At 31.5% G+C, this 15767-nt stretch overlaps 1 protein-coding gene across 1 annotated transcript; it reads left to right on the forward strand.

Annotated features, from left to right (window-relative positions):
* The first annotated feature begins 5144 nt into the window (after positions 1 to 5144).
* LOC143592004 (uncharacterized) lies at positions 5145 to 5675 on the forward strand. The gene has a single exon (XM_077072031.1). The coding sequence runs from the start codon at positions 5192 to 5194 to the stop codon at positions 5672 to 5674; it is 483 nt and encodes a 160-aa protein (XP_076928146.1). The 5' UTR covers positions 5145 to 5191; the 3' UTR covers position 5675.
* The last annotated feature ends 10092 nt before the right edge of the window (positions 5676 to 15767 follow it).

Consider the following 15767-nt stretch of genomic DNA (forward strand, 5'->3'; position numbering starts at 1 on the left):
AATAATATTAAAGATTACAACTATCACTTCTACTTTATTTTAGAGTTAAACTCCAATTTCCTGTCACGGTTTGCAAAAATTGCTATTTATATTCAAATGTTTAAATCTTGGTTGTGACCAGTGTTACAAAAATCGTTAGTCGGTGGTCCGCCGGTGGCGTGGGGACTAGCGATTATTCGGGGTCAGTCGAGATTAATCGGATTCGGACTTTAATGTATATATTTTTCAGTTTTATACATACACACACATTTTTATATGTAATTTTCAGTTTTATACATACACAATTATATTTTGGCCGGAAATTGGTTGGAATCTTGCAGGAAACCGCTAGTTTTTGCTACAATCTCGCCGAAAATAGTTGATTTGGGTCAGAATCTCGCCGGAAACCACTGATTCTGGTCGAAACCTTGTCGAAAATCGTTGATTTTGGCCGGATTTGACCGTTAACTGATTGATTGGCCGACTAGCCCAAAACTAATCAGTGAAGTGGGAACTAGCGATTAATCGGGGATTAATCGGTGCCTAATCGAGATTTTTGCAACACTGGTTGTGACACAATGCGGTTTGTAATACCTATATGTTAATCTATTGTAAATCGGCCATTGTCATCTCCACAATGTCTCAAAATAGTTACGTCTTTGTGATGGTGATATGGTGTATTTACTACTTAGTAACGTACTCTATTTACTTAAGTCTCCTACACAACAAATGTTCCAAAACGTACTATACCATCATATACATATTAAAAACAAAATGAAACGAATTAAACAATTTACAAAATAGCCACTATCAATTAATATTGTTGATTATTTATAATGCAGGGTTAAGATCTTATCTCTCTTATTCTCGTAAAAAGTTGTCTTATGCATATAACCTTTACCATATTATAGCACCTAATAAATAATTGTTGCGTCACGTGTCACGATTTTGAACCCAAAATATATCAAACTTAAGTTAGTATGTTTTTTTTTTCGCAATTTCAACTCATACATCATCTTCAATATTGTTAAATAATCTATAATTACTAACTTGTAATATTTTCTTTATTTAATTTATATAAATAAAGTTAATGTAGGGTTGTATGGTCGCATATACCATGGCTTTGGGTATAGAATATACATCCTCCTGATAAACAATATTTTTTTTATGTTCACAATATTTTCTTCAATCCTCTTGTAGACAACAATATGAATAACTATGAGCGTACATCAAAAAGTATGGAATAAGAATAATTACATGCGTGTAGGTTAAATAATTAAGTGGAAATTATTGGCGACAACCTCTTTTTTTTTTCTTTCATCATTTGGACATTTAGCATACAATTATCCACAATAACCATTCATTTTTTTTGGATAAATTTATAGTCAAACAACCTTAATTTTTATCATGAGTTATGGGTTATAGTATATCTTGTAAAGTAGCACTATGCTCGAATTGATTTATTCGGTTTTGTCAAAACTAAAAATCAAACTGAAAAGTTCAATTCTTGTCAAGATGAAGAAACATGCGATTAATATCAATGCGGTTTGATTTCTCGATTATCTTTTATGCTAATTTGGATTTCGGTTTCTCAAACCGTCTAAAGATTTTCTTAGACTGGATTTTCATATTTAATATTTCGTGTTTATTATTGGAAAAATAGTAATCTTCTGAGCATGAGTCATTCAACACCAACAGTTATGGTTTATAACCACAAAAATATTATGGTCACAAATACAATAGTTTGAGTGATGATGATTTTTCGTAGTTGTATAATGGAGAGATGAGAATGATATGACGCTGAAGTGATCTAATATTCTAAATAATTAATAAAGAATGAATGGTATTTTGAAATTTGATGGATTTCAATTATTCTATATAAAATAATTTGGGCAAACTTCAATTCATTTAAATTCTAAGTTCTTTGATAAATTTCAATTTCTTCAAAATAAATTCATGAACCAAACATATTCTAAGTGATTTTGGAGAATGAATGGAAATTGGACATAACTATTGAAAAAGGTTTCAAATGTGTTTTTTTTATTTAAATTGACATGCAACTAACTACAAGTACATTTGGCGAATCATTTTGGCATTGTACCTTTTGAAATTTAATAAAATGCCACAAATATATAAGAACCTTTCACGTGTTTCTAGCTTCAACATGGAGAAAAGAAACGTAGAAGCCAACGTTACTTGGTAATTACTTTCCAAGGACAACCAAGTGGTACTTACACCAAGTCCGTACATTAATTAAATATGTAGAGTTTTATTTATTTATTTTTTAAAATACTATGATGTATATAATTCAATGAGTTTGAATTTAATAAAACTTCACTCCCGTTATCATTTATTTATAATAAAATAATAAAAATTTGTGGCGTTGAATCAAAGTATTCAATTGCATACTTGTAATACCCCCTTGTCAATCCGTCATGGTTGTAAAGATCATTTCTAGACGTTAATTAATACTTGATTGATCGTTAGTTGTTACTTCATCAACTAGTTATCGAATAATCGTTATTTTGTCAAAATCAATTAAAATTGTGAAATTTATACCTAAAATTTGGTATATATGTATATTTAAAAAAATACGTATAAATTTCAATTCAACCGATTTCGATTTAATCTTTGTCAATCATGTTTAATCGATAGTCCCTACCGCACTAGCGCCTAGTGATTCTACACCCCCCCCCCCCCCCCCCTCTTTTTGAAACAAATGTTGAGCATTATATAGGGAATTCTCAAAAAGTTTAGAACTCGGTTAATCTTCTACTTCTAATCATTTTAAACAATTTTCTTTTAAACCTACCTTATAGAAATATAAGTTAACATAAAATACTTATTGATTTTGATGTAAAAGGAAGGTGAAGCATATATAGAACAAGTAGTTGATTGTGCAAGATGAGTTATGAAAATGTGACGAGTCCAAACAATTAAGTGTAGAACCCTAGTTATATCATTAGTTTGTCAATACAAGAAACGGGTTGACGCCACAAATTTTGAAAGAGGTCTTCTCTAGTTTGATATTGGGGCTCTAATTTGATCATTTTTTGGTAGAAAACATATAAGATGTAATCACAAGTCTACCATAAATTTATGCTATATTTTGATAAAAAATAATTAGATTTTTAAGCAAAGTTCTCTTAGTATAAAAAGGTATCGATGTCTCTTGTATTCCTTGTCCTTTGTCTTCATAGGAACTGAAATCATTGGCGATTGTGGTATTACTAAGAGGATTTGAGCTGTTGTTTAAGGGTGGTTAGAGTTGTAGCCGTTGAGCTTAATCTATCCTAATGTGGTCTTGGTTTGGATCAATTCCCTGAGATTGACACCGTTTGGTAAAAAGACAAAGAATCAGCTTGAGGTATTTCTTTAAGAACATGGTGGATGATTTGGAGATACAAGAACGAGGTGACATATCGACATATCAAGAATGCGACAATACTCAATGAGTCAATGATATGTCTTTGATAGAGTGGCTTAAAGACCCACTTTTGTATATGTAATTTTTCCTGGCTAGCTAGTTTTTTTTGCTCAAGTAATGGTTTGTAAATTTGATTAATATGAGAATAAGATTTAACACAAATATTTCTACAATTTAACAACATTATAAAAGTTCAAATATATCCTATATAACTATTAGTTATAAGTTATATACACTTAACACAGCTTGTCTTGGTCCATGTATCCAAAAACAATGAGCACTTGCTCAATCGTGAAGAATACAATTAAATGAAAAGAGTTCCTTTGGCTTTAATCTAACACTTCGTTTTATATTCATAAATTAATGTCATAATATTAATCTGAACTATGATTACCTCCCCTATGTGATCATTTGATATATACAATGAGCTGTAAGCTGTTCATGGCCCAAAGTTAGGCATAACACATGATATATTTCTCTTTTGAAACACACTTTTAGAGACAATAGTTGAGTGTAACATACTTTTTAAAAATATGTGATTTATCAATCGAATAATCACAATACATTACAATAGGAACAACGTAAAAGTTATGAATATTCCAAAACTTTTTGATTGTGATCACTAACCACTTATCTTACCCGGGGTGGGTTGGGGGCGGTTTGGGAGCATGAACTATGTTATTCTAACGTATCATCTACCCTTCAAAAATTGATCAATGTACTGATATAACTATCATAAGTTATAATTAGGTCATTCAACTTTAAAAAATGTTTCAATTAAGTCATTCAATTTTCATATTTTATTAAATTAAAGGTTTTAACATGTTTTTTTTAGCGTTTTTCTTTTTTGTTTCACATAGGAAATCTTTTTATCTTTTTTTTTATGTTGACGTTGAGTGGTGACGTGAATATTATTTTTTATTTTTGAATTTTAAATTAATTAACGTTTTTTATTTTTTAAATATAACTACATATATTGCAAATTCCGACACCCACATCTTATCCTCCATTTGTTTCTTGACGCACAAAAAAATTGGTGAGACTCGATTTGAAAATTTAGTGACCCAATTTAAGAAAAATATGCATGAGTGACTTAATTTTTTAAAAGTTGAAAATTTAGTGACCCACTTTTAAAAGTTGATTATTATTATATGAGATATTCCCTTCTTAGAAATTCATTTCTTCCATACATTAATTTTAAAAAATATGAGAACAAATTGTGAATCTTTTTTATATAAATGTTTATAAAAATCAAGATGTCACATAAATATAAAACTTTTACTAATGGGTTGGTGGTTCATTAGTAGAAACAAAACCTTTAAAAGTAAACACCAAAATATGAAAGTTCTAATGTTCAAGTTAATATGACATGAATTTGCCATTCAATATAAAACTTTTATTTTGAATTTTAATGTCTTAAAATAAAAAACCAAATAACACACCAACCATTATATTAAATACATAAAAAAACAAATGAAATGTTTCGAATAACAAAATTTACCATAAATATGTATAATCTAAGTCTCTTAACAATTAACATAATTGAAATCAATCATAACCACACTTAATAATATTAAAAATTTCAAAATTCCATTTCTAGGGCATCAATAATATAAGATCCAAGAATCATTAATAACCACCAATCCAAGGGCATTTTCGTCACTTCCCACTAGAATAATGCTCTGTACGGTCTTCCATCTATATATATACATCACCTCTCCATCACCTTCCCACAACAATAATAATAATAATAATAATAATAATAATATTAATCAATTATTCATCATGGGCAACAGCTTAAGGTGTTGTTTGGCTTGTGTTCTTCCCTGTGGAGCACTCGATCTGATCAGAATCGTGCATTTAAACGGGTACGTTGAAGAGATCACACGTCCAGTCACAGCCGGTGAGGTGTTAAAGAACTACCCGAACCATGTACTAAGCAAACCATGCTCTCAAGGCGTTGTACGGAAGATATTAATATTATCAAACGGCTCGGAGTTAAAGCGTGGGAGTATTTACTTCTTGATTCCGGCCTCATCCGTGCCGGAAAATAAACGAAACCCGGATTTAAAACAAAGGAAAAAAGCTAGTAATAAAAAAGTTGCCACCGTGGCGGTTGATGACGTGGCAGGGTCAAACGACGGCGTTTTGGTTAGTTCGGATGTGGTGGTGGTGGCGGAGAAGAAGAAGGTGGGTCACCGGAGAGCTCGCCGGACGGTGATGGCCGGAGAATGGAAGCCTCATCTTGAAAGCATATTTGAAGAATAATAATAATTATTATTATTATTATTATTATTAAAAAAATATAAAAGTTTTTTTTTTTTTTTGGTGGGGTGTATTTATTTTTTTCTTGTTTTAAGTTTCTTGTGGAAAGATTTAGACATTTTTTTTAAAAGTTGATGGCCTGAGTTTATGGTTTTAATGTAAACGAGGTAAATGTCTGATTTGCCCCGAGAAAGTCACATGAAGAAGAGAGAAACAAGAGGAAATATGCCCCGAGGGAGTGAGTTCATGTAATGTCATGTTCCAAGTTGTAATTATAAATTATGAATTATAAATATTTTTGTTTTTTTTAATGAATTTACTGGCTTATTTTAAGTTTATTTCATATGTACGTATAATTATTTTTTATATACTTGAGCATTGGGTTAGTTCATAATCAATTTCAAATAGAAGACACAATTACATGTATATCGTTTAGGGCTATTAATTTATGTCACAGGCCTGTTAACACGAGACGGGTTTTAACATATTTCCTGTCTTAAACATGTCGACATGTTAAAATTCGTGTCCTAAGAGGTTAAAGATATGTTAACATGTTAATAAATAAATATACACTCTTAATGTCTTAAACCTAAAGTAATACTTATATACGACATTTCATTCATGTATGTCAGTATCAATTATTATATTTTAGGATGTTATGATTTGCTTATATTGGTTTTTGTAACACCCTTGGCAAACACAACATTGTCCCACTCTTAGGTTATCTCACATCGGCCGTGGACAAGAGAGATCCTTGGTTCATAAGTAATGTCCTGCCTCTTAACATCACCAACGCGTTTTGGGCAACCAAAAACAAATCCGTGAGCTCTTCGTGAGCAGAGCAGACAATATTGGTGGTGCGAGGGACCGGGGTGTTACAGTTTTGTTTCAAGTATATTATGGATTTGTGATTTTTTGTTCCATATATGTTAAGGAATGTGTTTTTTTGTTTCAAATATATTATGCATTATGTATTAATTAAGACTTTTTTGTTTGTTTTGAAATTTTTTTGTTTCATTACAAAATGTATTATTCATTGGATGTTTCATCAGGTTCTTTAACAGGTCTTAACAAGTTAACATGTCACTAAACATGTTCATGTTCGTGTTTGAAAAAAATGACATGATTAGTTATCGAGTCGTGTTTGTGTTTAATACAACAGGTCATCGTGTCTTATCATGTCATGTCTTATCGTGTCGTATCCGACATGTCATGACGGCCATAATAACTTGTTTTAATTACAATACATAAGAATCTAATTTCCCATCTTCCATTATCTCAAAATTTCTCTATGAACTATTTCTTATGTTTAAGTGTGTAGTATTTTGAAAAACTCGAAATTCGATTCAGATTGTTTTTTGAATTTTCAAATCTGATTAGCAACCAAATCAACTTTAGATTTGGAATTTTATATGTAACTTTTATTCCTATTTTGTATATATTTTAACATTTAATTATAACTATTTTAAATTAAATCAAACTTGATTTCGAACCGAATTTGGAATCTAGTCCAAATTCGAATCAGTTTTCCGATATCTAATTTAAAATTAGGTCAAATTCATAAAATACAAATATAATTAACCGTATTTGATAAACTCGAAGGACTCGAAGTTCAATTCGTTAAACACTCATACTTTACTTTTTGTAATCACCATTCTCTACATAAAATATGTTTTGTTGGCAAGAAAGTGAAACGAATCTCTTACAACTAGGTTTAACTGTACTAAAATTTAACGAACTTGACACAAAATATTATTGTGTGTAACAAAGTTTAAGTTTAGCACATTAGAGGTTTTTATCCTCGGCAACTGCCTATTTAGTTTCTATATAGACTTATCTTATATTATATATCTAGTCTTTTGTTTCTAAAATGACTAATACAAGGACGTACGACATGTTATAATATCATCTAAGTTGATCATATGAGTTAATCAATTATATACAAGTAAAGAAAGTACTTTATCTAAAGCTATGTAATGATTCTGATCCTGAACATAACCATACAAGCAGTGGCGAAGCTTGGGCTTAGTCACGGGGGTGACCGAAGTCACGGACTCAAAAATTTTCGGGTCAACGATTCGGTTCGTGTCGGTGATTCGGGTCGGTCGGTGATTCGAGTCGGGTCAGATCAAACAATATGACATATATATATCTAATTTTTCTTCATTTATTCAAACAATTGTTCTTATAATAAAAAAACAAAATAATTTTTTAACCAACAACGACCTAAAATATTCACGATGACGCGAGAGGAAAGGTGAGTAGGGATAAGAAAATTCGGTATTGATACCGGTATCAGTACCGAAATTAGTATAGATTTAGTACCGTCGGTACCGAATAGATATCAAAGTTTTCAGTTTTGGGACCGGTATATATCAAATTTTACCTTCAATACCGATATCGAACCGAATATTTTGGTATCAGTACCGGCACCGGTAGATCTCATCCCTAAGGGTTAATACCTAGAAGAATTGCAAAGACCTAAAATATTTATAGAAACAATTTTTTTATTATTCGACTACTATTTTATAACTTTTGTTTATAAATATTACGAGGTTTTAGAAAAAATACCAAACGATGGGGTATTATATTTTTTTATAAAATCAGTAGTGACCGGTAGCATTTTGGAAAAATACATTGGAGGTGACCGCGTTTAATACCTATAAAAATTTTCGAGAAAAATCGTGAAATTTACACTACTAACGGAGAAAACGGCAGTGGTTGGGGCCACCCCCGATCCCCACATAGCTTCGCCCTTGCATACAAGTTTTTGATAAGTTATGCATAGTATATATCCAAATAATGTGATTCAATAATTCGTGAACAACAATTATAAGTCTTAGGTGAAAGTAACCATGTGCATATTCATATCGATATAACAATCAAATCAAGTATACAATCAACGAAAGTTTAGATCATAAGCTCGATCTTGTAATTCTCATTAGCTCGAAAAATTACAATACTTAAACTCTTAATTCACAATATGATATAACCCACAAGCTCGGGTATATATACTAGTTTAAACATGAAAATCTAATTAGACTAGAATACAAACTTCTCATCATACTCAAATACTAATTAGTAAAAACATATTTGAATAATAATTAATAAATAAATTCCTTGTTGTCCAAGTCATTGGCTCGACTTGTTCACCAAGTAATTTATTCCATGTAAAGTAAGTCACGTGCTCAACTTGATAAACAACACATCAACTCATCATTGGCTCGATGGGTCGGCCCAACAGAAATTACGGTGACAAGATCATGCCCATTGTTTGTAGGTTCAAACGTTTCTGACATTATCTTTCACATCACTTAAAGTGAGGCACTATGGCATGCTGATTTCCCCTAATCTATTTATGTATATAAATTAACTTGAGTTGATATTTTTTTTGATAAATATTTCTTTTACTTAGTCTCAAACTCAAGATCTTTAAATATTTTAAGGACTTTGTCTATGTCACCCGGCCATCAGCTCTAGAACATCACTTAAGTTTTTAGATATTAAAAGAACTTCATTTAATAATAATAATTTTTAATAAATATTATATATATATTAAAAGCCATCTTTTACCTCACTCACAAAAATACTATTCATGAAAACATCCAATTTCAACCGCACACTTCACTCTCTCTTCAACATCTAGCCAAACACGTGTATCAGACTGATTTATGTACTCCCCGATTCAAAATCATTGCCGCTCCCATATTCTTGCTGGGTTTCGATTATCATTGTTTGATTGGTTAATTTGAAGGATGTGAAGACTTTTTGACTTGGGTTTAAAGCTCTTTGTTTGCTGTTTCTTTGATTCCACTTTTGTTGAGTTATCGATTTCAGTTAAAAGTTCTTTGTTTGCTGTTTGTAATACTTCTGGATTCCAATTTTACAAATTAAAATTTTCTTTTGCTTGATTGTGCGCACATGTCTCTTAGTCTCTAGAAGTTCATTAAATACAATTTTGTTGGCTTTTTGATTTGGGGTATGGACCGATAACTAGGACTGCTTCAAAAAAGGGTTAAACTGTTAAACACCACTTACAGCTGTGATAGAAAACTTGGGTTTATTTTGTTTGGATTTTTTGGTTTATACTAATTGTAGCAAGGGAATTACAGAACTTTGATGTTAAATTACATAATGTATTACAAAATCTGCCTATTACGTTGAACCTGCACACATAAGTTATTGCTAGACATGAATGTAGTTGGTTGACAACAACTTTTATGACTCGGTTTGGTTGATTACGGCTATGATGATCGTGTATTTGAGCCTACAGTGATTGTTGTCTACTGTTGTTGGATTCCAATTCGGAACCCTCGGTGGGGGTTAGAAATATCGTGATTGTTGTTTGTTGTAGTTGGGTTCCAACTTGGAACCCTTGGTGGTGGTCAAAGTATCGTTGGCTACTGGAATTGACCGCCCCGGCATCGCGGGGGTTAAAATACTTGTTATATTCAAGTTACATCTATGAAAAAAAGTACGTGAATCGACTATAAAAATAGGTGTAACGAATATTACATATATACGTGAGTGTAATTTGCGTAGATTTAATAAACACTTGCATATTTGTTCCAACTATGTAAATTGTCAATGCGCACATATTTGATTTAATTATTTTCGATGATGTAATTTACATATGTGAAAAAAAATTGTTTATTAAATAAGATGTGGTTCGTGTGTGTGACTGGATACACTCTGATTAGTGATTTTCAGTTTACTAAATTTGGTCCAATAAAGGTATGGTCTGTCCTGTTTTATAATCATTAATCACGATTATTTTTCTACTAACTAATGATTAAAAGATGTGTTTTAATAATTTAATTAACATTTATGCTAGAATAATAAAGATTTATATTTCTATAACTTCTAAATATGATTGTATTCATTTTAAAAAAAATACATTTCAAAACAGGACAACTTTAGGGTGTTGGGCAAAGCAGGACATAAACTGAATAAATATTTAATTAAAACAACCTGGCTTTAACCGTAAATTTAGCGTATACCACATGCCTACGTTTCCAACTCACCCTCATTTTAATTTACTCATTTTTTTAAATCTTTTTTACTTTAGTTTTGTATAAAAGAGTTTATACTAATATTGTTTTGTTTATATACGCAATTTCAAAAATATATATGCAATAAACAATATTATAATAAGATACAACTTGAATAAGAAGCCAAGTTTATAATAAATAAAGACTTAATTAACTGTAATGTTTTTAAGACTTGAATAAAACTTAGCAAAATAATGTACGAATGCTAAATCACTCAAATATGAAGGGAAATTTTTAACATCTAATTTTTATTTTGTTTTTTGAATGGAAAAAAATTGTTTTGCTTTATCATTATATTTCAACAAAATTAACTGTAGTGGTATTCCTATATTTAAATATTAAGTTGTAACAAGTATTTCTGCCCGCATGTTGTGACCGAGTGCGTTAAATGTGTTACATGTTCGAAAGCTCCATCACGTTGGGGCAGGGATGTAGCAGGAACTCGGTCGGCTCCATCACGTTGGGGCAGGGACGCAGCAGGAACTCGGTCGGCACTTGTTGAATTGGTTTTGGTAAAGTGTTGTGGTTAAAGTTAAAAGTTTTATTGTAAATGTAAAATTAATATGGCATAAGTTGAAAGGCTAAAGTTTTGTAGCAAAAGTTTGGTGATCAAAGTTTACAAGTAAAAATATTGAGGCAAAAATTAAAAGAACAAAAGTTTAATTAACAAAATTGAGAGGTTAAAAGATAAATGTTTTAAAAAAACTCTAAAAACTAAACTAAAGGAGAACAAAATACACAAAACAAAAAACATGATGTCACAGATTAAAAAAATACAAAAGTGTGTGACAAAAATATGATAAAACAAACTTCCCCATATACCGTTTAATATATGATAAAATTTTATATTTACGGGACACAATTTCATAGATATAACTTGACAAAAGAATGTTACACCCAAGAAAGGTTTAGACAATATCAAACACGCTCCTCAATGACAACCTTCTCTATCCCCAAGCTCCTTTTGCTAAAAGCATGTATTTATTTATATTTTTGTAATAAAAACTAAATTAAATCGTCTTTTTTAATTTTATATTCTACTAAAAAACATTAAATCTAATAATATATCATAATTATAAATTTATAATGTGTATATCAAATTAAATTCAATATTTCCAAACGTAACGAGTTACAAAATATGTGTCATTCGTTTGTATCTCATTACCTAATCAAAAGGTGACATAAAAAAAACATTTAACTTTTTTATTTTTTTAATGTTTGTTGATGTTAATTATGTTTATTTATGTTGCTTCGTGCGTTTATTTTAACTTTTTATTTGTATATCACTTTTTGTTAATTTCTCTTTGTAGCTATGTAAAAGTTTTTAGACTAAAAGTTGTAATGTTCAAGTGAATGAAGTTATATTAATAATGGTAAAGGACAGTCGTAATATTTAATCTGTTTTGTTATATTAGGTGGTGTTTGTTTTTCGTTAAGAGCACTTCCCCATCTCTTTTGTCTGCGCCGCGCAGATCACGCACAGACGTTGTGCTTTGCAGTGTGTTTGTTTTTTAGAAGACCTTTAATTAAAAAAATGTCTGCGTGTCATCTTCTTGCACATGTCACTTCTGACCTCTTTCTCCTCTTCTTCTTTCTTTTTTTCATTCATCAGCAACACAAAACCTCTCATCCTCCTCTCCAACCCTAACCTTCTCCTCCTCCACCTCCACCGCTGGCCTCCACTCCTCCACCGCGCCGACCTCTCTAACGATCATGTAAGATATTAAAATGGAATTCTTCTTTTGTTTTTTCATTTAGTCATACAATCAAAAGCTCACTAATTGAAATCGGTGCATTTATGGTGGGATCGATGGTTGTCTGTGGTTGTGGAGCAAGAAACGGGTGTTCGAGCGGCCGAGAATGGTGGCTGGATGTGACGGATTTGTGGTGAATGTGATGAATCTACAACTTTCGGCAGCCCTACATCTTCCTTAAAGTAGTGGCGCATTAAATATATTATTAAGGGTTTTTGCAACCCAACTACTAGATCTGGTGAACGTTAATAAGAACTCCCCTCAAATCTGTTGTTTAGTTTATAGATGAAGCACTTGTAAAAGATAAAATCGATTTAAGATCTTTCAAGTTGGTTCAATTTTTCAGACGGGAGATCTCAAAGAAACCGTGATAATTTTCTCATGTTCAGAAGTGATTGGGATATGATAATGCTAAATTTTATAAATGATTTGAATGTTTGTAGAAATTGATTAGTTTGCATAATAGTTTAATTGTTAACAGCTTGCAGACGTTAAAAAACAAACAATATTCTTTTGCAGACTGCAGAGGTTTGGTCCACCTCTTCTGTTGCAGATGCCTGCAGATGTGGTCCGCAGACTGCAGACATTTTACCTCTGAAAAAACGTGTGCAATATCTTTGGTGTTATATTAAACGATTTAATCTTATATGATCATTTTTTTAACTTGGCCTGTATTTGACACATGGTAAATTATGCATTCACCACTGTTTTTGATAGTGGTTGACGTTTGTGTCGATGAACAAGCCACGTCCATCTTCGTATCTTTTAACTTTTAGTCTTTTATAAACTTAAATGCATCAGACATATAACTGATACAATGACATATTAAGTTTATAAGCTCACAACACATATACACCATTCACATTAACTATAATCGCCAGTTAGTCTACTATCAATCTCATGATATCATTTTGACGCTCTTTCGTCGTTACCCCCATTAAGAGAACTCACATTTCATATAACTTAACTAAAAAACCAGTGTATATGTTTGATGGATTGTACTAAAGGTTTGTATGCACAATTATAAATGTTGACGCCCAATATACCTTTGTTTGTGAAAAGCAACTAAACACTGCTATAACTTTATTTGATACACTTTTCATAAGGCTTGGGCACATTGTTACATACACTTACATGTCTATGCAGTACAACCCTTTGACATCACAAGAAGTGTTGCCTCTTGACGCACAAGTGGACAAAACCCCTATAACTTTGTTTTTTCAATGCATTGTTATAATGCTAGACGATATTAAAAAATGTAAAAGAAATAAAAATTATACACTAAGATCCATACCAAACTAAAGAAAGATATTCAAGAGTTTTTTGGTATAACTAAGGATGTATAATTACCTCAAAAGTTGAGCAAGTTGTAGATGTTTTTTCTTTGATCTATAATATATATTAACGAAAACATAAAAATTCTACGTGTCGCGATGTGGTCGCTCCCCCTTTTTTTGGAGTCATCAGATTTGCTTGATTTTTAAATGGAGGTTTCTCATGCATTTGACCCGAATTCACGGGTATGGGTCTTACCAAACCCAGATATTTCTTAAACGGGTTATAACATCTCATTAAATTAAAAATTATTCTCACCAAATTATTTATGTGAAAATCCTATAAAATAGGATATACTAAAACTTATTATATGATTTTTTTAAATATTATTTATAATTAAGAAACAGTTTTTTAGTAAAAAAAATAAGCGGGTCTTGGATCATACCAAACCCAGATAATTTTTTAATCGGGTTATAACATCTTAGTTATTTGTGAAACTTTTTTATCATCAAACTCTAGGTATATTATAAATTTCATTACAATAAATAAAATTAAACCCAAAAAATATATAAATATTAAAAACGAGTAATGTAAAACAGCTCCCGTAATACGGGGGATAAAAACTAGTTTGAAATTTTAGAGTTATATTAAAGTCATTTAAATCTTTCTTTCTCAATTACAAATGCCCACTTATATATATAGTGGAGTTTTTATTTTGTTTTTATTTTCTTTTTACTTTTTCTATTTCTTTTTAACAGCATTTTTGAATTGTATAATTTGTTTTTAAGTTTACCTGATGTAATTGTATTTTAAACTTCCACCAATTTTTAAATTTATATAAACCAAGTTGCCCCATTTTTTAAATGTTTATGTAGCTGCCAGTAGAGGTGTACAAAAAAACCGGTTTGGGACCGGTTTTAGGCAAACCGAACCGAACCGGTTTGGGTTTAAAACCGGTTTCACCCAAACCGGTTCTCAAACCGACCCAAACCACCAGTTTCAGGATCGGATCCTTTTAAAATGTACCAAACCGGTTTTAATACCGAACCGGTTTGAGTTTAAAACCGGTTAAACCAGTTTAAAGCTGGATGAACCAACTTGGATTGGCTGGTCTTTCTTGCTTTAAACCGGTTTATAAACCGAACCGGTTTGAGTCAAACCGGTTTTGACCGGTCGTTGACCAAACCGGTTTGGTTTGGGTTTAAAACCGGTTTTGTACACCTATAGCTAGGGGTGAGCAAAAAACGGTTCAGAACCGTCAGAACCGAGGAACCGGAACCGAACCGGTGCCTCAGAACCGCTAATGTGTGTTACCTTACGGTTCTCGGTTCTCAGAATTTGCATTAAACGGTCCCCGGTTCGATTCCGGGTAAAACCGGCGGTTCTAGACTAGGAACCGAAGAACCAGAATATTTAAAACGATTTAAATAAATTTACAACCCCGATACTTTATAGAGCCGGCATCCATTTAATCATTTTTTAATTCAAATATTCTTTCTTTACGTTTAAGACCTGGCAACCATGATCAATTTTTATTTAAGCTATCAAGGTAATTTAATATAAAATGATATAATCTTCCATTAATCTATCATTGCTCATGATTTATTTATCTTTAACAATTAGGTTTAATAAAAATATAACAGATGTTCATGTTCTAATCTGAATTAGTTTTACCGTAAAAGAAGACATACAATTGTATAAACTTGTTTTGCAATTTGCAAAGTTTGCAAAACTCATTTGATAAATAAACGATCGAACCGGTTCTAGCTAGAACCGATTAGCGAGAACCGGCTTTAGCGGTTCTGGAACCGAACCGGTTTACTATAATAGGTTCCGGTTCTACTTTTTCACTCATTTTCGGTTCCGGTTTGGTTCTCGCGGTTCTGAACTGTTGCACAGCCCTACCTATAGATACCAGCCTGCCAAGTCAAAATTGTGTGGATAATGGGCTTTTAGGATTTTGGGCTAAGTCATTGGGTCATTACGCACTGACCCAATTTCTACTTATTTGCAAAG

Source organism: Bidens hawaiensis, unplaced genomic scaffold (assembly GCF_021521415.1).
Source record: "Bidens hawaiensis isolate Kalapana, Puna unplaced genomic scaffold, B.hawaiensis_p1.1 tig00040261_1, whole genome shotgun sequence".
Taxonomy (NCBI): Eukaryota; Viridiplantae; Streptophyta; class Magnoliopsida; order Asterales; family Asteraceae; genus Bidens; species Bidens hawaiensis.